Source organism: Solanum tuberosum, unplaced genomic scaffold (genome assembly GCF_000226075.1).
Source record: "Solanum tuberosum cultivar DM 1-3 516 R44 unplaced genomic scaffold, SolTub_3.0 scf00087, whole genome shotgun sequence".
Lineage (NCBI taxonomy): Eukaryota > Viridiplantae > Streptophyta > Magnoliopsida > Solanales > Solanaceae > Solanum > Solanum tuberosum.
Genome location: NW_006239017.1, coordinates 635,571 through 659,892, shown reverse-complemented (window position 1 = coordinate 659,892; position 24,322 = coordinate 635,571). Strand labels below are relative to the sequence as shown.

The following is a 24,322-nucleotide window of genomic DNA, read 5'->3' as shown; positions in this document are numbered from 1 at the left end:
TTAGCATTCAACCAAACTTTTTCAAAGTGCTTCCAAGTACATTTTTCTGAAAATGATTTTGGAAAAAAACTACGTTTATTTTCTCCTAAAAGCTTGATCAAATACCTTACTTTTTTAAATTCACACTTTTGGCCTCCCAAAAGCTTGGCCAAACAGGTTATAAGTTCCTTGAAAATATTGAGTTGGTGTTCTTGAAGATAAAACCCATGTCAGCATAGACACTTAATCACATGCAATGCCTGTGCTAGTGAGAGGAAGCTGACTGAGACATTATGGTTACCCAAAAAAAAGAACCTATAGTTTGCACTTTGCATTTTACAGGGTTCTATGGACTATGGCACATTGAAAATCTCCATGCAAGACAAAGGCTCAAGTATAGAGATTTTAGCCAATCATCATTCTTACAAAAAAGTTGTGAATAATACAGAAAAGTGAATAAACATCGACTGCCTAGCAGCTATCTAGTTTGTAGCTCTAATACAACAAGGTTCAGAGGGGGAAAAAAACACTAGGTAAAATTCCTTTGGGTGCAAGGCTGAAAGCAAACCTTGGCTATTTGGTGTCTTGCTAAACAGATCAGTAGTTAATTAGGACAACTCCTTCATTCGATGTCATCAATCCAGTCGCCATATATTTTACTAATCTTATCCGGGCCTTTCCATTTTTTAAAGAACCTTTGGCCAGGCCTATCAGCTATGCCAGTTGGCCTTTGTACCTGAACACCCTGCCCCAGATGATAAACATCTGTGTGGAGTGCTGGAATGGTTGAAGGAACTGTACTTTCTGTTGCTCTTGATGGAACCCCGCCCTGCTTTAATTCTGGAGGAACAGAGACATAATCTTTGCCATCTGTTTCTGCAGGTCCTCCACCAAACTTGTTCAGTTCTGCCACAAAATAACACAAGTTAGTAGTTTGCACAGGATCAAACGGAAACATCCGACAAAATTTTGTAGTCTGGTCAAATGAAACAGGACAGCTATAGCTAACACAGAAGACCTCTGAACAATTAACTGAAAGATGACCAAACAATTGCACATTTAAGAGTCTTAGCATATAGGTCTTACAATCACGCAGATTATCTTTACCCTTAACCATCATGCAGGCACTCTTTTCCGCAAAACCAGACAGCTCCAAGAGTACCAACTTTTAGTCAACATTCAACTGCTTCCCTGATACTTAAGGTTCTCTTAGTAGCAAAACCATTGCCATGATTATGTCCGCATTTAACGAAATTTATGAAGTTGATACCTAAGAGGCTCTTCCTATTGCACATGAAGGTATTGACATAAAACGTATACCACCAAGTTCCAGTAAATTTTTGTCTTCTTCTTCCTTTCAAAAATAATTAAATATCTAACCATTACCTGGAAAACTGTAATCCTTATTACTTAACATGCTCTCCAACTAATCTCTAGGATGTTCCCCAGTCTCTGCTGAAATTATTAGATTCTTCCACATCCAAGGTCTTGTGACTGCGCAAACTTCCAATCAACCTCCTCAAGCCTTCTAATGACTTTAGTTCTTTAAAATCTTCATTTCATAGTCGTTGCATTGGCTCATCAACCAAATAACAAGATTCAGAAATTCAATTCCTTGGTCTTCCCCTTTTCTGTTTTGTTGGATATAACAAAGCCCACCTCACCTACCAGGAGCCAAACAATGACTTTTTTTCACTTTGCTCCTGCAACTCGAGTCCAACATCGCGGTTGGAGGTGGAAAGCCCTTTCCACTAGGTTATAAACTACTTCCTCTCAATTTTTTGGATGACTAAGAAATCTATCTGGAGCCACCCGCAGCTTCTGAAACTCAGTAATGATGGGGCCACCCCTCTACTCTTCTTCACTTAAATATACTAGACTTAGTTTGCTTGGCGCAGGGATCAAACTTGTGACCTAAGACACAAGTCCCTCAACCTTTGCCAATTGAGCTAACCCTAAAAGGCACTCCTTTCTCTCAGTTTCATCCAACTTATACAAAAGGAAAGAAATTCAACTTCATCCTAAATACCTATATGATGCCAATGAATAGCATCAACACAGAATATTGAATATTACATGCCATTTGGAGTTGCTATTCATTTTATCTTGTTTTTGGATAGGCACATGTTATTGTTAACCCAATAGTTCCTTCTTTTTTTTCTTCGATAAAGTACACCTTCTGTTTTTTTATGTATCTTGGTTGGATTGGGTACAAAGTTTAGAAAACAGGGGAGACATTTGAATCTTGTGGTCTTAAACTAAAGATGTATATAATGTACTGAAATGTTCTTTGAATCTTGTGATCTTAAACAAGAAATGTGAGATGTTAGAATTAAAGAGTTACCAAATATAGAAAGTGTCATTCTTTTCAAAACAAATTAAAAAGGAAAGTAAGAGTGTAAGACACATAAATTGCAGCGATGGAGTAATAATTTATTGATATTGTGGAGAAGAAGTATACTGTATAACAAAAAGTAAAGAGACTTAAAAAAGATATGGATTATCTGTATACACAGGGGTACACCAAAAGTTATAATCAAAATAAAGAGCATACCCCAATAGTTGTGAAGTCATATTTTATCCCTTGGCACAAGTATTTAAAGCCTCATCTATGTAAAGTCAGACATATTCACCTAATATTCTAACCATACATATAAAAAATGTAATGAGTTTGGTATCTGATGTCATTCAACAGATAATCTCATATATAGAGTTATCAATAAAGAGAAGGATAATGACGAGAGTGAGTATAGTTATTAAGCAAACTAGTTGAGAACAAGTATTATCTGGGAGTTTCCCAGATAATACTTTCATAAGTATTGAAGTCATCCTATATAGAAAGAAACTTCAGTCTCTTTACTGGTATTTTCAGCTTGTCTAATTTCAAGTTTACACATTTAAGATGACAAGGCAAGTCTCTGTCCAACATAAAAGATAAAAGGAACCTAAATACACTCATCAACATGCATTTTCACATAGCATTCCAGCAAGCCAAAAATCAATATAAATCATCAATATTAAGCAATCTCATTATAAACATTGATAGATGATAAGATAAGCTGCTGACCACCAGAAAGGATGGGCCTTAATACACTTTATCCACTCGCATTTTCACCTAAACAAAATTTAACCAAGCAGATCAACAATTGCAGCAAGCCAAATCAATCATAAATCATCGATCTTCAGCAATCTTAGTGTATACATTGATATCCTATCTCCCTTCAGCAGAAATAAGCAAAAAGTTATATCCATACCTGCCACACCATGAGCAAAATGACACTTGCTGCCAAACGGGCAATAACCAGTAGTCTCCCACTTATTACAAATTCTTGTCTTCCAGTTTGAAGGCTTTTGGGTTGCTCCAGTAGCATTATTTCCAAATCCACCAACAGTAGGAGTCACACTTATTGCAACACTCTCTCTAGACCGTGATTGTTCATCGTGAAGGAAAGTGCAACTATCTCCATAAGGACATCCCTCTTCAGTGTAGAACTTCTTGCAGTGCCTCCCTTTAGCGGACCTTTGAGACTCCCCACGTAAATCAGGAGAGCTCAATATTGGTATCTGGTGTTCTTCTCTCAGTTCCACCATTACTCCCCGCTCATTTTCATGTGCAGCTACTATCTCTTGCCAATTAGGAGGTGGTTTGCGAAGCTCCTCTATTCCATGAGCAAAGTTACAATTAGTAACATAGGGGCAGACACCAGCACGGAATTTACAACACAATTTAGTTTTAAAGAACATCTTTCCGATTGCTTTAGAACTACTGGTGACTATAATGCGAGCATCTGAGTCCTGCACATTCCTTGACTTCTTGTTAGGAGGCTCACTCCCCGACCGGTTTTGTGAATGCCTACCATCCTGACTGGAATTGGAAGGGGTTTCACAAAAGGGACCAGTGTTCCAGGCTTTATAATCATCCTCAGTAGCCCAAACTGCCTGGTCAGAAAAATTAGGACCCCAACTGTCATAACCACCACCTCCGGCTGTGGAATCTGGGATCACATTCCCTCCAGCAAAACCAGCTTCACCCGTAAAATCCATTTTAACAGCAGATCTGACTACCCAAAATGTTCAATTCCCAAAACTGATAAAATAGAGTAATATAACATACAAAAACAAGAAAGCTCAAACCATGAGCAAAAAGATTACACACTGACAGCTATACCCAAAAGAATGAGAAAGCAGGAACCTCAAACCAACACAAACATCCCAACACACTTATTGTCCAGAAAGGAAAAAGAAATAAGAAACCTTCCTCTTGAAAATAAGGAATTGGAAGCTAAAAATCCTACCTTTATCACTTGATTGTTACAGAAAAACCAATTTTTTTCCTTTAGTGGGTACAATGTAAACTTTCCAACAATCAACCCTTCCCTAATTCAAAAAGTATAGTACAACAAGTAATCAAACAAGATTGCTCAAACACAATGCACTTCAAAAACCCTAGGTCTCATTAATTACTAACAGAAGAAAAGAAAGAAAACCCAACAAACCCAGATGGAAAAACAACAGCTACAGAAAAGGAAAGAGTACAGAAATTAGGGAATTCAAGATTAGTAAGTGTAGAAACAGTTGATTAAAGTTAACTCACATAAAGGAAACAGAATCTCACGACTAAAAATTGGAGTTAACAAATATCAGATTATGGGGTTACGATGCTTGATTGACGAAAATGGAAGAAAACGGGAGCAGCGGTGGTGGTGTGTCGTCAATTCATCGGACCTTATCTCCGCAAAAATAGCAAATGCCACTGTAAATCGGACAACTTCCGGTAAGATGATAGATTGTCTTAAATAGGGATTTATTTATTTACTCTAATTTCCTTTAGGGCTCCCATTAATTGAATTCACACTAAATAAACCTCAAATTTTGATTATTTTTTCATAATTACACAATAAGTATTATAGATATAATTATTTTCTATAATTTAAAACTATCAAAATTAAAACAGCTGAAAAACTTAAATAATGGCGAAACAAATTGTTAGAGAAAAACACTAACAGTACGCTCACCTGAGATAAGAAGAAGCTATAAAATTCACATAAATGCAAAGTTAAGAACAAGAAAAAATGTAGAGAGTAGAGACGTCTCAGAGAGGAAGATGTTTATAGGTGAATTATTTTTTTATCGAAGAGGATAAACTTGACGGAGAAATCAAGTGTAACTATCGAATAATATAGAAAAACAATTGTAAAGTGGAAAACTTTAAAATAAAAGGACAGGAATAACCTCAAACTGAATGTGAATTCCAAAAAGCATACGCGTCGACAAAGAGGTTTTAGCTATTCCCTTTTATTAAATAGTACTAGTTAGGGGTATTCACGATTTGGATAAAAATTGATCCAAACTAAAAAATTGAACCAAATCGATAAAATCAACCGATTTTATGGGTCTGGTTTGGTTTGGTTTTAGATTTTTGAAAACCGATAGTATTTGGTTTAGTTATGATTTTATTCAAAAAAATTTGAAGAAATAAGCAAACCAAAATGATGAATTATATACATATATTTTATTAATATGCATATTTAATATATTATTTTTATAAACAATTTTAAAGATCTTATATATGTTTTCATTAAATTTTCTTTATAATTTACTTATTGAAAGCAAAAATTCCCAATGTGAAAATATTTATCTTATTAATTTCATGTATATGAGTGTCTATGGCAATTTTTTGTGGAACTGAAAATGTTACTGCCTCGTCCTTCTAGGCCAATATAGTGAATTTTAAAACTTTATTCATAGTAACTTCAATGATTGAAAGTTCAGTAATTTCAGTCATTCTAACTATTTTTCGTTCTGAATGAATTGTTGTCAATTTTTTTCACATTATGAATGAACTATTTCTTTTATTATTGTGTATGGTTAATAACCGAATAACCAAACCGAAACCTATAACCACCAAATTGATAAATGTATATTATATTTGGTTTGATTTTGATAATTTTAAAACCGATTAAGTTGGTTTGATTTTGGTTTTGACCAATAACCGATCCGTAAATACCCCTAGTACTAGTGTTTGACACATGCGTTATATGTGTGCTCCATGTAATTAGTATATATATAGTGATTATATTAAAATTGAAATGTAACAAGTAACATGAAATCTAAAGTGGAAAAATGCAAGTTGAAAATAATTGAAATTAAATATGAATTTATTTACTCCATAAACTTTAGAAAGTTTTGAGGGGTTGACAAAAAAAAAAATTCACCCGAATTACGAAAATTTTAAGGACTCCTAGTAATTGAATCCATGCAAAGAGAGGGGAAGTTGACGTCATAGAGAGGGGGAGATTGGAGGTGAGTTGTTTATTTGATCGAAAGAGGTGAGTTGTTTATTAGGTCGAAGGAGGTGAGTTAGAGGACACGATTGAAAGAGAAATCAAGTGTACGAGATGAACAATAAAGAGAAGCAATTGTAAAATAGAAAATCTTTAAATAAGATAACATGAATACTGTTGAATTAAATGTGAATTTCATAAAGCACACACGTTAATAAGAAGGTGCATCTTATATTCCGGCCTCTTATTAGATAAAAAATATTAGTGTCCCACATGTATGTTGATTGTTGCACTTATGTCCCGTACAAGCATATATATTATAATTACTTTAGTAACATAAAATCTACCGTGACAAAAAAGTATAAATTGAATTTTTATTTTTCTATTTACCTTTTTGACTCAAATGTTTTTTATTAATTCTAGTATCTCAAATTCTCTTTATTTTTCTATATATAGGATTTTTGATCTTGATTTGCACGTGTCATCGCACCTTATTAGATTTGTTGGACTTGCACGCCAAAAAATTGTATCTAGTAATTAAATGGCGTGGTTGTGTTAAAGATAATATTGTCCCCGCTACATTAAAAATTGGGTCCATTTTTGCTTATTATTAATTTTAATATCTTTTTTTTTTAGAATGAAGTAGACCATATTAATTTTAATATCTTATATTTAAATACATAATTATTTTTATTTATAAATTTAACTTTCACATTCAAAATATATCAACTGCTTTTAATCGACTAATCCGGAAGGACTCTTTATGTGCTTTGTTGTAGGGACAAGAACAAGGTACTTATATCAATTTAAACTTAAAGAATGTCAATAGTAGTTAACAAAAATATTGAAGAGGGTGTATGATTATTGATTACTTAATAAAGTTGGTTAATTCTGTATAAGACTATCCTTTTCCTTTCTGTAAAAGAAAAGTAAGCATTATAGAAATAGACCATTTGAAAACAACACCAAACCTGCCTGACCCATTCTTCATCTTTTATCACCTGCAAAAAGCAAAAAGAAGTAGATAGATAATACTCACATTGTTTCTAAAAAAATAATAATCATTTCCAATTTATACGACACATTTCATTTTCCAAGACAAAAAAATTGCTCATGAAATCTTTAAATGTTTTAAAATGAAATTTATATATTTATAAACTAAGTAAAATGTACTAAAATCACAATAACGGACAATTCAAAAGACTTATTTGAATTTCGAAATTCGAAATGTGTTACATAAATTGAAACAAAGGGAGGAAGTTATTACTACTACTACCCCTGTAGCTAAAGCAAAAATACCTCTTTTCTAAAAACAGGAAGGGTAGCCTTGTAAATTCCTCCTCCCAATTCAAAAGCTGAAACTGATATAGGAAAATAAATAAATTAGTATAACTGCTCTAGTATGGCTGATCACCAACCCAAATGATCTTTTTTTTCTCTGTAAATTTTTTCCCTTTATTCCATCAGTGCTAAAAGTAACATTCTTGATATAATTTCACAATTTTTTTTGTTTATCTCTGTCTTGCATTTTTCTCCTTATTTTGTTATGAAGACAAATGTCAGCAAATTTAGCAGCAAATCTTCCTTTGTGTTGATAAAGTAGTATTCTTGTTTTTCTTCAACAGCCAAAATGTCTACTAAAATCAAGTAAGTGCTTATGGATCTGAATTGTGAGTTGTCTTTACAATTTTAACATGTCTGTAACCGTTTTTTTTTTGGGCCCTCTTTCTTCGAAAGTAATTTTTTTAAAAAAAATTCCCTTGTCTATGATTTTAAGCATCTTGTATTTGAATGTTGCCTTGTTATGGTATCTGGCTTGATCTAAGGATCTAAAATTTCACTCAATCTGGCAAAGTTTTCTGATGCATCTACTTCATGATTGGTAATGTTGCCCAAAAGTGAAAAGAAAACAATAGATAAGGAAAAAAAGGTAAGTTGGATACTACATTTTGATAAAAAGTTTCCAACTTTGGCATGGATTGTTCTAATTTCCTTTGCAAATTACTAACTGGATGCTGTGGAGTTGGGGGTAGGGGTGGAGGATGGGGTTGATCTTGTGATTTTTCCTTTTTAGAATTGCTTGGAGTATCAGGTTTATCTAATTGTGGTGTATTTGAACTTTCACCAGATCAACATCAAGTGGAACTCCTAGTAATTCGACACCAGTAACTCCGCGGATCAGTAGAGTGAGCAGGGGAATAGCTAAATCTGATGCTGATTCGCCCTCTTCACTGCAGAATTTGCATCGTTCAGTTGATAAGACTGTTAGATCTGCTATAACTTCTAAGCCTTCGGTGGAACGGCGGACCTCTAAGATCAGTACTCTACCTGATGTGAGTTTCTCAAAATCCATTTGATGTTATGTGTGTAAGGTGATGTAATTTGAGTTGCATTGCCTTGATTATGCTATGACATTACGTCGAATAAGGTTCAGATTCTGAATGTCTGTTGGATTACCATGTGGATGCAGGAAAAACTAGTTTTCATCAAAATAGAGAAAGTTCTTCACTAGTGTCTCGATGAAACGTTTTTTTTTGTCTTCTATAACTTATGCATTCTTATTTACATTACTTGCTTGATTTTAAATTTATCAGAAAAAGCCAACGCGGATCCTGAAGCCATCAGAACTGCAAGCTGAATTAAATGTTGCTCGAGAAGATCTTAAGAAGGCCAAGGAGATGTTGGCTTTGGCTGAAAAGGAAAAAGTGCAAGCTCTTGAAGAAGTGAAGGAAGCTCAGAAATTGTCTGAGGAAGCAAATGAGAAGCTGAGAGAAGCTTTGGTAGCTCGAAAGCAAGCTGAAGAGAACTCTGAAATTGAAACGTTTCGTGCTGTTGAGATGGAACAGGTGGGGATTGAAGCTGTTCAAAAGAAAGAAGAGGAATGGCTGAATGAAGTCGAAGCTGTGAGGAACCAACATGCTGTGGATGTGGCTTCTCTCCTCTCTGCTACACAGGAACTTCAACGTGTAAAGCGCGAATTGGCCATGGCTTGTGAGGTAAAAAATAAGGCACTTAGCAATGCTGAGGATGCCGCAAAAATTGCTGAAACTCATGCACAGAAGGTGGAAATCCTCTCAGCTGAGTTAGTGAGATTGAAATCTTTGCTTGATTCCAGGATTTCTTGGAATGAAACGGAGGTTAATGAGAAGAATAAGCTGGTGGAAGACCTGAAACTTGAGATAGAAACACTGAAAGAAGAACTCGAGAAAGCAAAAAGTTATGAAGCTCAATTGGTGGAAAAAGAAGCTATTGTGAAACAACTTAATGCCAATTTGGAGGCTGCTAAGATGGCTGAATCTTACGCTCATAATGTATTGGAGGAATGGAAGAAGAAGGTCGAAGAACTAGATGCTCAGGCTGAGGAAGCACACCATTTAGAGAGATCTGCATCAGCAACCCTTGAGTCGGTCATGAAACAACTGGAAGCAAGCAATGATCTGGTGCATGATGCAGAATGTGAGATTGCATATCTCAAGGAGAAGGTGCGCATACTGGAGATGTCAATGGCGAGGCAGAAAGGCGATCTTGAGGAATCAGAACATCATGCTCAAATGGCTAGGGAAGAGGTGTCTGAGTTGAGAAAGAAGGTGGATTCTCTTATGTGTGATCTTGAAACAGTGAAGGAGGAGAAGATTCAGGCTTTAGAGAATGAAAAACTAGCAGCAGCCAGTGTTCAAATACTGTTAGAAGAAAAAAACAGACTTGTAAATGATTTGGAAAGCTCCAGGGAGGAGGAAGAAAAAAGTAAGAAGGCAATGGAAAGTTTGGCATCAGCTTTGCATGAGGTTTCTTCAGAAGCAAGAGAAGCCAAAGAGAGGTTGTTGTCTAACCAAACTGATCAACATGAACATTATGAAACACAACTTGAAGATTTGAAGTTGGAATTCAAAGCAAAAGAGGAAAAGTACGAAAGCATGCTTGACGAAGCAAAAGAGAAACTCGATGTTCTTACCAATTCCATCGAACAATCCAAAAACGGGCTAGAGAAATGGAAGGCTGAGTGGGAGGAAAAGGAGCTTCATCTGATGAGTTGCATGAATAAAACTGAAGAAGAAAATTCATCAATGGAAAAAGAAATCAACCGGTTAGTAACTCTGCTCAAAGATGCCGAGGATCAAGCTTCTGCCAAAAAAGACGAAGAAACTTATTTGAAGAATTCCCTAAGGAAATCTGAATCTGAGGTGACTTTTTTAAATGAGGTCCTTGGTGAAGCAAAAGATGAAAGCATGAGATTGAAGGAACGTTTAGCAGACAAAGAAACTGAAGTGCAGAATATTTTTCGCGAAAATGAGGAGCTTCGAAGTAGAGAAGGTGCATCATTAAAGAAAGTTGAGGAGTTGTCAATGTTGCTTGAAGAATCATTAGCCAAAAATGAACCTGAAGCAAGTGTAGAGCTTTCTGATAGCGAAAAAAGCTACGACATGCTCCCAAAAGTAGTGAAATTCTCTGATCAAATAGAGAAGCCTAAGATGGAACTTCCACAAGTCAAAATCACTCCACATGATGAAACTGATCTTAAGGCCTCTAAAGTTATCGATAATTCAAACGGAAAACTAAATGAACTTGGGAGCAAAGCAAAGGCAGATGATGATTTGGGAAAAGATGAGCATAAAATGTGGGAAAGAGAGGCAGAACAAGAAGAAAAATCAGAGTTCTCTGAGAATGGTGGCACATCTCCTACTAAGCAGCAAAATCAGAAGAAGAAAAAACCGTTGTTTCATAAATTTGGAAGTCTACTGAAGAAGAAAAACACCAGCAGCCAGAAGTAAATGATCAGTTATCAACTGTTTTCTTATTTGTTTATATTTTCAAATAGCGGCTTAATTACATAAGAAAAAAAAAGTTGTACTATCTTTAGTTTTCTGTTCTTATTATTTGGAGGGATTTGGTTCTCTATTACAATTTGTCATGTTAGGAATATCCTTCATATTTTCCCACCATTTCTTTCAGCTTTGTTTGTCTATATATTTGGTTTCTCAATTGCACTTGCTTTCAACATTTATCTCAGTTAAACTGGTGAGGTTATTTATTTTTTTGGTTTTCCACCCTATCTCCATGTACGGTGTTCTTATTGGAAATCCAACTAAATTAGAATTGCACATTACATGGCTTATTTTAGGGATGACACTCCCAACAAAATTCTCTCAGTTACTCCTTCGGTCCAATTTTATTTGTCATGTTGCGCTTTTTAAAAGTCAATTTGACTAATTTTCAAAGTTAAATTATATTACATTAATTCGATATTTTAAATAATAGATATTCAAAAATTATACGAAAAGTACTATAAATTGCAATTTCTTGCTTATTAATATGACGAAAAAAATACATCATAAAATGTTAGTCAAAGTTTTTATAGTTTGACTCTAAAAAGTAAACTATGATAATTAAAAGTGGACGAAGTAATAATATAGTGAGGTTATATTATGAGCAAGTGTCCACTAATTTTCACTTTGAAATACAAATCTTTACTACGATAAGCTTAGAAATTTGTTTGTTTTATTTTGACTTGGCACATAATTTAAGAACCGTAAAGAAGATTTTTTAGTCTTATAATCTTAAATTAAAAATATCTCAAATGTGTCAAATCATTTTTAATCTTATAATTTTAAATATATATTAAAAAAATTTAAACTAAAAGTTGATAAATAAAGAGGAGATATTTTTTCTAAGGAGCTAAAGAAAAATTTATATACGGACTAAAATACCCTTTCTAATTAAAGAATTGGTGTCCAATCAAGTTTGGGCGGTGGAGGGCTAGGAATTTGTGTCATATGAATCAAACTAAAATAAATACCACGTGTGGCGCGACTTTCAAAGTCCTGGAATATCCAACCTGCCACGTGTCACGCTATAATTTTTTCTCCCCAGAAACACTAGTAAAACGAATACCTTTTATCATACAGCCACCCAAAATTAAAAATCAAAATCCCCTCTTCAATATTTTCTTTTTTTTTCATCTCTCAATTCAATTCGATAAACAGCTATGTCTGAAAGACGATTTCGCTTTGGTTACGTACTTGCATCGAAGAAAGTTTCAAGCTTTATTCAAGATTCACTCATCAAGCATGCCCAAGAAAATGGTATTGATCTAGTCCAAATCGATCTTGACAAACCATTAATCGAACAAGGTCCTTTTGATTGTATATTCCACAAGCTATATGGTCCAGAATGGAGGAAACAGTTAGAAGAATTCGCGCTTCAGAACCCAACCGCCATTATAGTAGATCCAATCGACGCCATTGAAAAGCTTCACAATCGGCTCACAATGCTCGAAGTCGTTAACGAATTGAAAATCGCTGGAGATAACGAAACTATCGGAATCCCTATTCAGATTTTCGTTGGAGAAAATTCGGAATCCCTTTTAGACGCTATTACTAGTCAAGGGTTACATTTCCCTGTTATTGCTAAGCCGTTGATTGCGAATGGTTCTGCTGATTCTCATCAAATGTCTTTGGTTTTGAAGCCGGAAGGGTTAGAAGGGCTGAAACCCCCAATTGTTTTACAGGAATTTGTGAATCACGGAGGAGTTATTTTCAAGGTTTATGTAGCTGGGGAACATGTGAAATGTGTGAAGAGGAGGTCATTGCCTGATATTCCGGAGGAGAAATTGGGGATGTTAGAGAATTTGATATCGTTTTCCCAGATATCTAATTTGACTGCTCAAGATCAGAATGATGATAGTTTTGCTGAACTGATTGAGAAGGCGGTGATGCCTCCATCGAGATTTGTGACAGATGTGGCTAATCAGTTGAGGGATGCTTTGAAGTTGCATCTTTTTAACTTTGATATGATTAGAGATGAAAAAGTTGGGAATCGATATCTTGTTATTGATATCAATTATTTCCCTGGCTATGCTAAAATGCCAAACTATGAGACTATGATGACTGCATTTTTCCTAGATATTGCACGCGAGAAGCTAAACAACGAGTCTCGTTAGGCTTCTGATGATCATTATAGGCCAGTGTAGTGGTTATACAGTTAGCCTTTTACTCCTTTATTTCAATGGCAGGTAACAGATTTTCCAGAAAATGGAAACAGCTCAGCTGCAGATGATGCTGAAGTAATAAACCTGCATCTTGAGGTAGATGTGAGTCAAAAGAGGCTAACTGCTCTAATTTCGTAAAATTGTAAGGTGAAGTCTACTGACTTTTGGGGCAATTGATGCTTCTCTTTCGTTCTCGTTTTTTCTTAAGTTTAGTAAATGAGATGTGGAATAATTTGGAACCGGATGATAATACTTCAAAGTTTCAACTGTTATGTTGAATGAAGTTTTAAATTTTGAGGAATTGGTGTTTTTCAATACATGTTCAATATTGTGATTGCTTGAGCCATTTTTCTATCTTGTTAATTCCTTCAATATTTTGGTTGCCTTTGTGGGTAATTGGTTCAAGCAATCGTAGAATTAGTATTTTGTAGTCTTCTAAGATACATTTGTTTTGTTTTATTTTTCATGCTTCTTAATGCAATTCCATATGCTTAGTAGAGGATGTCGTTGATGGCTAGAAAATTTTGTGTGTCCTGGGTTGGTGGCATTGTTTCTTGAATGGATTGCGATTTATGGTTCACTTAGATCACACTAACAGTTAACATCAGGAGTTAATTATTCTGGTGTGAGAAACTGAACGTTAGACCATACCAATTGTTTAAGGTGTCACAAACCTTATCATTTACCCACAGGGCTTAAATTTCCAGATCTACAATGTACAAAGCTTAGGTACATCTTAATCCTAGCCGTTGTCATTAAGTGGACACCTTCTAAGGTTGCATTTGTGCCTAGACATCCCTGCTTGCACCCCTTACTCACATAACTAGTCAATACATTATGGGGCTTGGTGGTTCAATGGTCGGGGACTTGCAATATTTTGGGACAATGTACTTGTTACAATTGTGACAAACAGTGTTATCTGAAGTACTGCACTTGTTATACATAGTGCTACGGTAACTTAGTGTCTGTGCTAGCGTTACTCGTTGGTTCTTGTTGGCAGAGATGTTTAAGGAAGTTGATGTTTCTGCATCACAGCTGATGTTGCAATTTATTAATTGAGTACACCAAGCATACTCTATGAGGTTCGTTCTCCCTCACCAAGTCTAAAGATGTGAAGAACTTGGGTACCTCTTTGTCAACTTCACTCGATCAGTTGGCTTCTTGTTGCTGCACATTATTAAGAAAAATTGAGTACATGTATAGAAAAATTTCATATTCCTTATGTACATGTTCATACCATTGAATGAACATTCCTTGTTACTTTTTGGTACAATGAAAAATACTAACAAGTTCTAAAATCGTTCATAAGAGTAAGATCTCCATTTCCTTAATTGCATTCTCCTATATAAACAAAATTTCTGCATATATGTGACCTTCAGTTGCGCTGTTGACTTCCAACAAGTATCTGCAATCTTCAATAATTGATCTTGAAGGATGAAGTTCTATGTCATCATGTTCAATAAGCTTTACAAGCATGTGGGGGAAGAAAGACGTGTATGTATAGGGTGGATATAACAATAATTATGCCTCAATTTCAAACAAGTTAGAGTCGAATATATGAATTTTCATTTCGTTCATATTATCTCATTATCTTAATAAATAAAATAAAATTAAAAAAATATATAAATAATTAATACTTATAATAAGAATTTAGAATAAATGACTGTTATCTAGCTTACCGCAATTTTTCCAAACATCCTTCTTTGCCCACTTCTATCCGTGGAGGAATAATGTCCATGAAAGGAAGTACCACTCTCTTGACTTAATCAGAATGATTTTAAAGTCGTGTAAGTAATTTCTCAATACTTAGCTAACTATAAATGATTAATATATATGTCGTAAATTCGTAATGTTTAGGTGAAGTTAGTAATTTTTTTAATCTTTCTTAAGGTAAACAAATTTTGAAGTGACAAAAGAATAAATTGTAATCACAAATAAAATATGAAGAAACATAATTTATTGATCAAGATTGTGAGTACAATTTTGTTCCTCCCTTGATTAAGATATTTAATTCAAGGGTCATTTGTGGCATATTTTTCGAACTAAGATGATTTGAATTTGATCCTTACGAATATTTTATGAATTTGCGAAATATTCGAGATGCTTCTTTAAGAGAATATAATACCTTTTATATAAACATAAGCTAGGAATTGAAATAGGTTTGGTATATCCTCCAAGAATTCTAACCGGAATCAATACATATAGTATCCCAACTAGAATTGAAAACGTCTTACACAGTCGTACAAATTTTCAATGTCTACAATATTTTATAGCGGATCACAATTATTTCCTATGGTTTTAAACTTATTTTAATATGACAATAATTTTTAACACCTCTCGCCGCTCTATCGTAGATTACCTCCTACTTCCTCTTTCATTTATGGTTTGGTTGGTTAGCTAGAGAGGTACATTATCCCCACAAGATTTTGCATTTATGTATTTAAATAAAAAATAATGTCTAGTTTCTTCCTTCTCTCTTTTGTAAAGACATGAATTATATCAAATTTGTGTGTTATTTATGCATAATAGAATATTCAGAAAAAGTAAGGATATTAGCCATGAAAAATTAAATAACTAATTTCCAAAGCTAACCCTCTTAATAAACAATTTTTCAAAAAGAAGCAAACACTTATTTTCAAATTATACAATATACACTATGCGATAATAACTTTTAATACAATATTCCCACATTTAACAAGAGATTATGTATTCATTTTTATATTACTACGAACTTGTCTTGCGAATCCCTACATTACCTCTAAAACCAAATCGACCTCGTTAACAAAATCTCTAATATAATAGTATTCCCTTACTCCTATTTAGTAAAAAATAAGTTTTATAAGTTCTTTAAAAACTGTAATTAATAAGGAGAGGATCAGATTAGTTTTATTTTATTAACTCTTCAGTTTTTTTTAATCACATTAGTTTAATTTTAATAACTAATTAAACTTTATTTACGTGTCTGTGCACTTTTAGAACAACTAATGGTTGGTAAATAATCATCAAAGGACGTAGTGAAGCGGACAATTTGCTTGACCTCTCAATTTTGAGTTTTAAATATAAAAATATCTTTAGTAAAAAACCTTTCTCAAATTAAGTTAGGTTGTGTATCGATTAGTTCGACTTGATTTTAAATTTTTTGAATTTTACTTATAATCTATTGGTTATTCATTATTAATTATTATTGATCATTATCGATTAAGATTTTATATACCGAATAATATAAATATAATTTAATAATTTAATAAGGAATTATTAATTAATCCATTAAAATAAAACCTCAACTATTAAAACTTGATTAACTTTTAAAAAAAAAATCATTACCAATATCACTAAATTAATACTCATCAATAAATTTTTTTAGAATTCGATTTTGAAGCTCTAAAATAAGCCAACTCGACGCTTATTCGAATTAAAATAAACCAAAAAAATGGTTGACAAGTAAATGGGAACAAAAGGGGTGGACGCATTTATTCTTTGAGTAATTCAGTCTGAACTCTGCTACTTTGTCTTTATCACTTTTTTTTCCACAAACAAGTTTTCTCTCTCACCATCTCCTCGAATCGCGAGACCTACAAACCATTTTCTAGTGCCTCGTGTAACTTCTGCTTCTTCGTATCTCTATCTGTGTATGCCAGGTGAATAAACAGAGCAACCGTCAGAATGTCGCCGGACGGCGAAAAAACTATGGAAGGAGTTCATGAGATAGGAAATTCGCTTCCGCCTTTTCTGAGCAAAACGTATGACATGGTGGATGATCGGTCGACGGACACTGTTGTGTCGTGGAGTAAGAGTAATAACAGTTTCGTCGTATGGAATGTGCCGGAGTTTTCCAGGGATATTTTGCCCAAGTATTTTAAGCACAATAACTTTTCCAGTTTCGTCAGGCAGTTGAATACTTATGTTAGTAAATTAATAAAATTCTTCTTTGTTTCATCGCTCTTACGAAATTTATGCTTTTGCTTGTGATTTCGTGTTTGCAGAAATTTACTTAAACCCTAAATAAACCACTTTTTTTTTCAAGTGTTGAATTGGATTCTGAATGTAGCTAATGTGCATCGGTCTGAATGAAGTGGAAATATACTAATAATTTTGAGACACAGCTGATTGCTATGGTGATTGTTTCTGCGAGATTTATTTACGTTTTTTCTGTTGTTTTAGGTGTTTTTACTTGGATAGGTTGTTTTGTAGCTCTTATATAAGATATCTTATTTGTCTTCTATTTGTTGATATCTTATCCTGAGATTATATATGATTAGCACATTGAGTTGGAAAGATGTTGCAAAATTTGAGCAAATAGGCAAAAACTTTCTATCTAATTAGAAGAGAATTTCTGATTAGTATATTAGTTCAGAATATCATTCAAAGGTTTCATTTACATTGAGTGTGTCCTTCCTGCTATTCAGTTTCATAGTTAGCAAATTATGTGCTGCGTAAACTGATTATTAGTTGGCCATGGAAAATATCTTAAATAGAAAAACTGGGGGTGACTTGAGGCAATCACTATGTATGCAAATGTTATCTGTAAAAGGACTTCTATTTATTTAGAGAAGGAGCACCAAGGAGGTGCAAGGACAAAGTGCCTGGAAGCTCAAAGGTCTGCAGGGTTGGTAAAGCAGACTTAATCTCCTGGAAGTTTATGTTTAGGGCCTATCTTGAATTCAATATTTGGAAGATAAATGGTAATTTCAGTGTTTGGTGTGCTTTGCAAAGTTGGGTTCAGGGCTTGTAATGTTTTCTCATGGGATAACAGTATTCCAACAGGAAAAAAAGGTCTGGTTTACCCCCACCACAAAAAAAAACAAAAACAAAAATAAGTAACATCAATATTTCCGTTTATAATGTGTTTGTTGCATGTGCTGAAATATTGACTAAATTGTAAGCAAGCGAAGACATTTTTGTTGGAAAAAGTTGATATATACAAATCACTACAAGTATTACAATCTCACATGACTCCATTCCCAACTTCTTATTTTAGCAATCCAATCATTTGCTAGTCCTGTCTGCTGAATAACAATTTCAAGACATCAAATGAAGTGTATCTATGTGATACTGCAACAATTCTGTCCAGGTTTCAATGTTCTAAGTAATTGATTGACGATGAGAATCTCTTCTAATTATGACGAGGGAATTATTTTCTTGTGTAATGCAGTTAATACTTAATACAGTGTTGTCATTCTCTGTTGTCTGTGTATTTCGGTTACAAATATTCTTTGTATATGTTGGGCAGCCTTTACTCTTTTAACAGTTTGCTATCCCCTTTCATCAACCAGGGTTACAAGAAGGTTGATCCAGACTGCTGGGAATTTGCAAATGAGGGATTTCTTAGAGGCCAGAAGCACCTCTTGAAGACTATAAGTAGGCGAAAACCCTCTCAAATGCAGGTTCATCAGGAGACTGCCTCCCAAGTGCAAAGTTTATCTGTTGGATCTTGTGTTGAAGTTGGGAAGATTGGAATTGAAGAAGAGGTGGAAAGGCTTAAAATAGATAAAAGTATTCATATGGAGGAGCTAGTCAATTTGAGGCAGCAGCAGAAGGCAACAGATCACCGCTTGGAGAATGTTGGGCAGCGTCTTCAGTTAATGGAGCAAAGGGAACAGCAAGCGATGACATTCCTTGCTAAGGCCTTGCAAAGCCCTGGCTTTATAGCTGAACTGGTTCATCAACAGAATGAAGGTAAAAGGCGCATTCCTGGGATGAATAAGAAGAGGAGATTCCCCAACCAGGAAGAAGAAAATTATGCAGCCAAGCAGGTCAGTACTTTGCGTGACAGGCAGATAGTCCGTTACCAGCCTTTGATGAATGAGGCAGCAAAAGCATTGCTGCAGAAGCTCCTGAAAACTAATACATCTGGTAGGTTGGAGACCATAGTTAAGAATACACATGGTTTCTTGACTAATCGCGCCCGGTCTTTTGAAAATACATTAGAGACTGGTGGTATATCCCCTCATATTTCTGAGGTTACTCTTTCGCAATTGGCAACTTCTTCACAATCTCATCTGATGTCAGATTCAGGATTTCCATTCAACTCTAGTTTATCTGTCATTCCTGAGATCCAGTATTCCCCTAGTCTGGTTCCTGGGCAAGCCAAGGTCCCTCAGTTTCCTGAATTAAATGCGCTCAACTCTCAGACGGATCATGTGAACCCTGAATTTTCAGGACATGGGTTCAATACACCGGAAACTCTTGAAATAACTGACCTTAAGCAGCCGGAGACCGGGGATATGCCATACATTGAAACAATGCAAGATATTGTGGATGATGTAGCATCCATTGTCCCTGATGGATTTTCTATGGATGATGTCTTTTTGGACGAGATGCCTAAGCTTCCAGGCATAAATGACATTTTCTGGGACCAGATTCTTTTAGCAAGCCCTCTCACTGGCGATAAGGATGAGATTGGTTCTCTAGCATTAGAAGATGGTTTAGCAAAAGAAGAGGATGTTCCAGAAGTTCAAGAGAGTGATTGTGAAGAACTGAAGCGTATGAGTCATCTTACTTAACAGATGGGACTTCTCACATCAGGCTCTCATAGTGAATGAAATTGTGAATTTTAGTTGAATCCAGAAAACATCAAAGGTAGAAATTTTGTTTGTTATTCACTATGATGAGCTTATTACTTTCCTATCCCTTTGACAAACCGTTGCAAAATTCTTACCATTTCCTTTAATTTTGATTTTTACACAACATTTTCTTTTATCCGAAGTTTTTGTAATTCTAGCTTATGCGAAAAACTTATGCGTGCATAACTCAAGAGAAACTGATAAAATCTCTCTTATGATTTGGGGGAAGGTCTAAAATGGGCATTTATATATACATCCAAGTAGTTTTAGCCTTTCATGTTTACTACCATTGAGCACTTTTGGTCTCTATTATTATTAGAATACTTGGTGGTGTTAGCTTTGATGCAGTTGGCTCGTGAGAGGCATGGTTACCAATTAGCCGTTTAAACTGAAGAGAACCATCAGCATGAACTTCTCCAGATTTATTCCCCCCTATTCGTACCTTAAGAAAAATCTTTTTCAAGCCAATTAAATACACCATTTTCTTTCTTCGACCCTCAGTTATATGAATTAGCGAATGGATCAACTTTTTTTTATCTCACGTGTACCATCAATAACAGCCTTAGTACGTGACTCTGTATACTGCTAACATAGAGGAAATTCACTTGCAGGTTTAGACCAACCCCCAAACATAAGGGACTAGTTTTTTCATTTTCTCCATTAAAAAAGAGGTATCTCACTTTCAGTGTATAGCTCTATGTGACTCTGTATGCTGCTGACAGCCTGCTGGTTGCTTAAAATCTCTTGTTGAGTTAATTCTTATTTTGTAGTGGGAACAGAGATGTTTCATTGATTTTATATCTTAACATTCTGCATTATATGGGTGGGTGGATGACATCTCGAGGTGGAGTCAGGTTTCAATATTTCTCCATTTCATTTCAGGACCTTCTATGTCTAGTATGCATGTTCTAATCTTTACAACATTATAGTTTTGCTTTGAGCACAACTACTAAAACCTTTGGTATGCTTGGAGAGAGCATAGGGGCTTTTAGTTTCTCATCATGTTTCTGTGGTTTTTGTCAGGTGAATGCGCTGTACTGGTGGACTGACAGCAATGCCTTTCTGGGGGGACTGGTCTTCACCACAGACAAAGTTTTGAGTAGAAAAATATGTTATGTGCCTAATGCATTTTGATTCTAACACTTTGAGTATTTGGATATTCTAGTTACGATGCGGGGGATGGAAAGGTTGCTAAAAGATTGTTACTGGTGGTGTATATAGTTCTTTTAAACATAATAGAATGACAGTGAGGATTTGATACAGATGTAAGTAAAACTTTCAAGAAAATGTGATACTGTTAATCTGCAAAGGTTACTTTAAGCAGATTTCTCCCATCATATAGTCGATTCTCTTTCTAGATATGATGAGCTTAACAGTCATGAACATATTTTCCTTTCCCAGTATCTTATTATCAGATTAATATTTGGTCATTCTGAAAGTCTTAAGTATTTGTGGTCGTTTTTAGTTTGCAGCCATTAGTTTGGTTATATTTCTCTTTGTTGCTTGCTATTTTATGAGAAATAGAGGAAGAACCTTTATTTGCCCATGTGGAAATGTTTCATTTGGGTTATGGTTTGGTGTAAACACCGTGTGGGTAAAGTTTTACCGGATTACCAATGTTTGATGGAGATTAATACCCACTCTGGTAGCAGATTAGTCCTCACATGCACTCAATTGTGATAGATATCAGTTTTCTCGATTGAATGCGGTCAGAAAGGATCAATCGCAATAGCCAATAGGTAATATCTTTTTTTGCCTGTTGAATCAATTGATTTTTGCCTTTGTTGGGATCAGGTGGATGCGTGGAGCTCAAGAAATAAATAGTTGTACCCTTTTGGTTATGTAAATTATGTATAGAACCACTAGTCTAGCAAGGACGGACGAATGTCAGTGAGCTAAGGGAGGACTTGGAGGATAATGCTGGGATGGTATTCTCCTACCAAACTACTTCTTACCATCTCTGAAGTACAAGAAAAAATGGTAGTACTTAGTAATTTACTTGCTAATGTGATTGTCGAATACCAATTTGTACTATATCTGGATCATTGAAATGAAGAGCTTTAACGCTATGGTAAGAGTTGTCATCTTATGACCAAGAGGTCACGAGTTCAAGCCTGGGGATAAGCTCTTGTAGAAATGAAAGGTAAGATTACGTACAACAGACAAAATGTGGTAGCACACTGAACACAGATAGTTCCCGGTGTCTAAAAATTGTTTTACTGTACATCTGTACCTTGAAGGTCATACTGATGTACAAATTATCTACATTAGCAGACTGATGCAGGTAGAACAATTGGAACCCATACACTTGAGAGATGAAAAAGCTACAATATCTCAATTTAGTAACTTGGAGGAAAACTCTTTATGCTAGCACCAGTACAATTATTATTAGCAGGATGATCCCCAATATCACCAACAACAAGCAGCTCTGCAAAGAAAATTTGGAAGTATCAATTTTGCGCCAAGCTAAAGGCAATTCGTCAGCTATCATAGGAATAGCTGCTATATAGACTCTTACCATAGATGAATTACATTGTTGGATTTTCGATGCTTTGGTAAGTTGCTTTGCAGCTTGTGCAGTTGCATCATGAGAACTCTCAATATTAGAACTTATATCATCTGGCAGATGGGTTTTAGGATGTCAGATTCATTAATAAGATTAGTTATAGTTGGAATTTCAGAGGAAGAAAGACAAAGGATCGGATCGGATAGAGATATTGGCTAACCGAGCATAGTTCCTTGTTCATGGACCAATAGGGCTAAATCCTTGAACATCTCATTCAGTTCACCAATCTGCTGCTGGATTTCTATCATTCCTTGCTCTCTTTCTTCTATGATGGTTTCGTTAAAAACAATCTCATGTTCCAGTTGTACGACGTCCTGTCTGCCATAGAAGTAAAGCCAGGGTTCACTATGAGCAAAAGAACTGGTGGTAGCATAAAGAATTTGGGAAAATAGAAAGAAAAATAAGATTACAGCAACTTGCCTTGCCATACTGAGACGTGGGTGCTGAAATAAAGTTTCTTAACATACATTATCAACGAGTGTGTACTTAGTTATCTCCTAACCTTTTGGATTCCAGAAGGGTCGAACCGCTCTCGGGACTGATCGATGAACTTATTTGAATCTCTGTGCTTCTGCAAAATACAAATGTAAGATACGAAGATAAGATCATAGATCCGGGCTAAGAAAGAAAGTGGCAGAAGCATTTGGAGTGGTTAATTACCTGGATGAAATAATTTCCTGGGAGATGAAAGGAGTGTAAGCTGCTTCTCTCTGTGCTGCAAGTTGCTGAGCGTTTTGGAACTTTTTAAGAACAGATTGGAAATCCTTAGCAAGCTTAGCATCGGCGATCTTCTTGGTGACCTGAAGTTTAAAAGAAACATTACTGACAAGGTTCCCATTCTTCTATCTTCACTTTCTTGTTCAAATAATTCATCCACTTACACTAGATTGAGAATGTCGATTTGATTCAATGGCTTTCTTAAGCTTAGCTGAAGTTTCTTTTATCAATTCCCCAATTTGCTGCCTTGTACTGTGGCTGCAGAGAAAAGCAAGAAATTAAAACCTGTTAACACATGCACCAGTGTAAAATGCGCTTAATCAAGGAACACAGAATACAAGTCTTTACAGCTTGTGGCGGAGTTGAAGAGTGTCTTTGGATGTTCCAAGCGTGTTAACTAGTCGTTGAAAGTTCGTCAAAGCTGTGTTTATTTGAAACACACTTACTACTATGGATTGACGATTATCAGAAGCAGAAGGATTTGTGATGGCTTGTTTTGTTTGTCGTTCCCATGATCCACTTCCTCCTTGAACATACAATGAGCTTCCTGATTCAAGATCTTCAAAGCTCATTTTGAAAACATACAAAAAAGAGAGTAATTTTTTTCTGCTGTAAATGAATTAGAAATCTGCGTCTACAAAGAGGAGGAGAAGCAACGTTTTGTGTTGGCAATGGGGAGGTTGCTTTTGAATTGAATTTGAAAATACATAAGTTTTTGCAAGAAAAGAGCAGGAGAAGTGGGCGATGTGCCGTGCAAGTGAAAATATTAATACTAGAGAGTACAAAACGACGAAAGAAGGAAGTTGCATTAGCCTTAACGCCTCTGCTATTTCTGTTTTGCTGTTAGAGTTTGTCTTCAGTTTTATCATTTACTAATATTACCTCTTCCAAGTGTCATCCAAGTACCCTTTTGCCAAAAATACTTATTTAAACTTACCAAATATGGTATTCCAATAATGTGTACCAATAAATTGTAAGTCAGAATCGACAAAGCTTATGAAACCATATAGCATGCGAAGGTTGAAAATATTGGCAGTTATAATATTGGCGTTAAGAATACAGTGAATTGTGGAGGTCTCCTACAAAATTTTGGAGAAGCTTGCAATCGACAAGTAACCATTTGTAACTATAATAAAAAAATTATTTACATCGAATATCTGCACTAAACTAATGAAATTAACCTTAATCGTTAAAAAATAAAAGAATCAAAATATACCACTTAATTATG

The 24,322-nt window shown here is 35.0% G+C and overlaps 5 protein-coding genes across 7 annotated transcripts; 3 read left to right on the top strand and 2 right to left on the bottom strand.

The window, feature by feature from the left end:
- Nucleotides 1–351: 351 nt before the first annotated feature.
- On the bottom strand, nt 352–5,100 carry LOC102585253 (zinc finger CCCH domain-containing protein 56-like). Of its 3 annotated transcripts, none has more exons than XM_015308787.1 (3): nt 4,995–5,100; nt 3,234–4,732; nt 352–885 (listed from the first exon to the last, which is right to left on the bottom strand). In XM_015308787.1, exons 2-3 carry the CDS (start codon nt 4,021–4,023, stop codon nt 602–604), a joined length of 1,074 nt encoding a protein of 357 aa, XP_015164273.1. In that variant the 5' UTR covers nt 4,024–4,732; nt 4,995–5,100; the 3' UTR covers nt 352–601. The 3 variants fall into 3 exon arrangements, with proteins under 3 accessions (XP_015164273.1, XP_006347340.1, XP_015164274.1); XM_006347278.2 differs by having other exon boundaries at nt 3,234–4,066; XM_015308788.1 differs by lacking the exon at nt 4,995–5,100 and having other exon boundaries at nt 3,234–4,066; nt 4,574–4,870.
- A 2,597-nt stretch (nt 5,101–7,697) lies between these two features.
- On the top strand, nt 7,698–11,159 carry LOC102584932 (WEB family protein At3g02930, chloroplastic-like). Its single transcript, XM_006347277.2, has 3 exons — nt 7,698–7,910; nt 8,392–8,596; nt 8,858–11,159. The coding sequence occupies exons 1-3, from the start codon at nt 7,894–7,896 to the stop codon at nt 11,030–11,032; spliced, it is 2,397 nt and encodes a 798-aa protein (XP_006347339.1). The 5' UTR covers nt 7,698–7,893; the 3' UTR covers nt 11,033–11,159.
- Nucleotides 11,160–12,169: 1,010 nt separating this feature from the next.
- On the top strand, nt 12,170–13,565 carry LOC102584612 (inositol-tetrakisphosphate 1-kinase 1-like). Its single transcript, XM_006347276.2, has one exon. The coding sequence runs from the start codon at nt 12,247–12,249 to the stop codon at nt 13,198–13,200; it is 954 nt and encodes a 317-aa protein (XP_006347338.1). The 5' UTR covers nt 12,170–12,246; the 3' UTR covers nt 13,201–13,565.
- Nucleotides 13,566–16,711: 3,146 nt separating this feature from the next.
- Nucleotides 16,712–21,241, top strand: LOC102584067 (heat stress transcription factor A-1b-like). Its single transcript, XM_006347274.2, has 3 exons — nt 16,712–17,151; nt 18,522–19,827; nt 20,835–21,241. Exons 1-2 carry the CDS (start codon nt 16,912–16,914, stop codon nt 19,749–19,751), a joined length of 1,470 nt encoding a protein of 489 aa, XP_006347336.1. The 5' UTR covers nt 16,712–16,911; the 3' UTR covers nt 19,752–19,827; nt 20,835–21,241.
- A 691-nt stretch (nt 21,242–21,932) lies between these two features.
- On the bottom strand, nt 21,933–23,870 carry LOC102601933 (syntaxin-22-like). Its single transcript, XM_006347416.2, has 7 exons — nt 23,443–23,870; nt 23,259–23,352; nt 23,038–23,177; nt 22,880–22,948; nt 22,538–22,695; nt 22,330–22,430; nt 21,933–22,239 (listed from the first exon to the last, which is right to left on the bottom strand). The coding sequence occupies exons 1-7, from the start codon at nt 23,664–23,666 to the stop codon at nt 22,174–22,176; spliced, it is 852 nt and encodes a 283-aa protein (XP_006347478.1). The 5' UTR covers nt 23,667–23,870; the 3' UTR covers nt 21,933–22,173.
- Nucleotides 23,871–24,322: the final 452 nt, after the last annotated feature.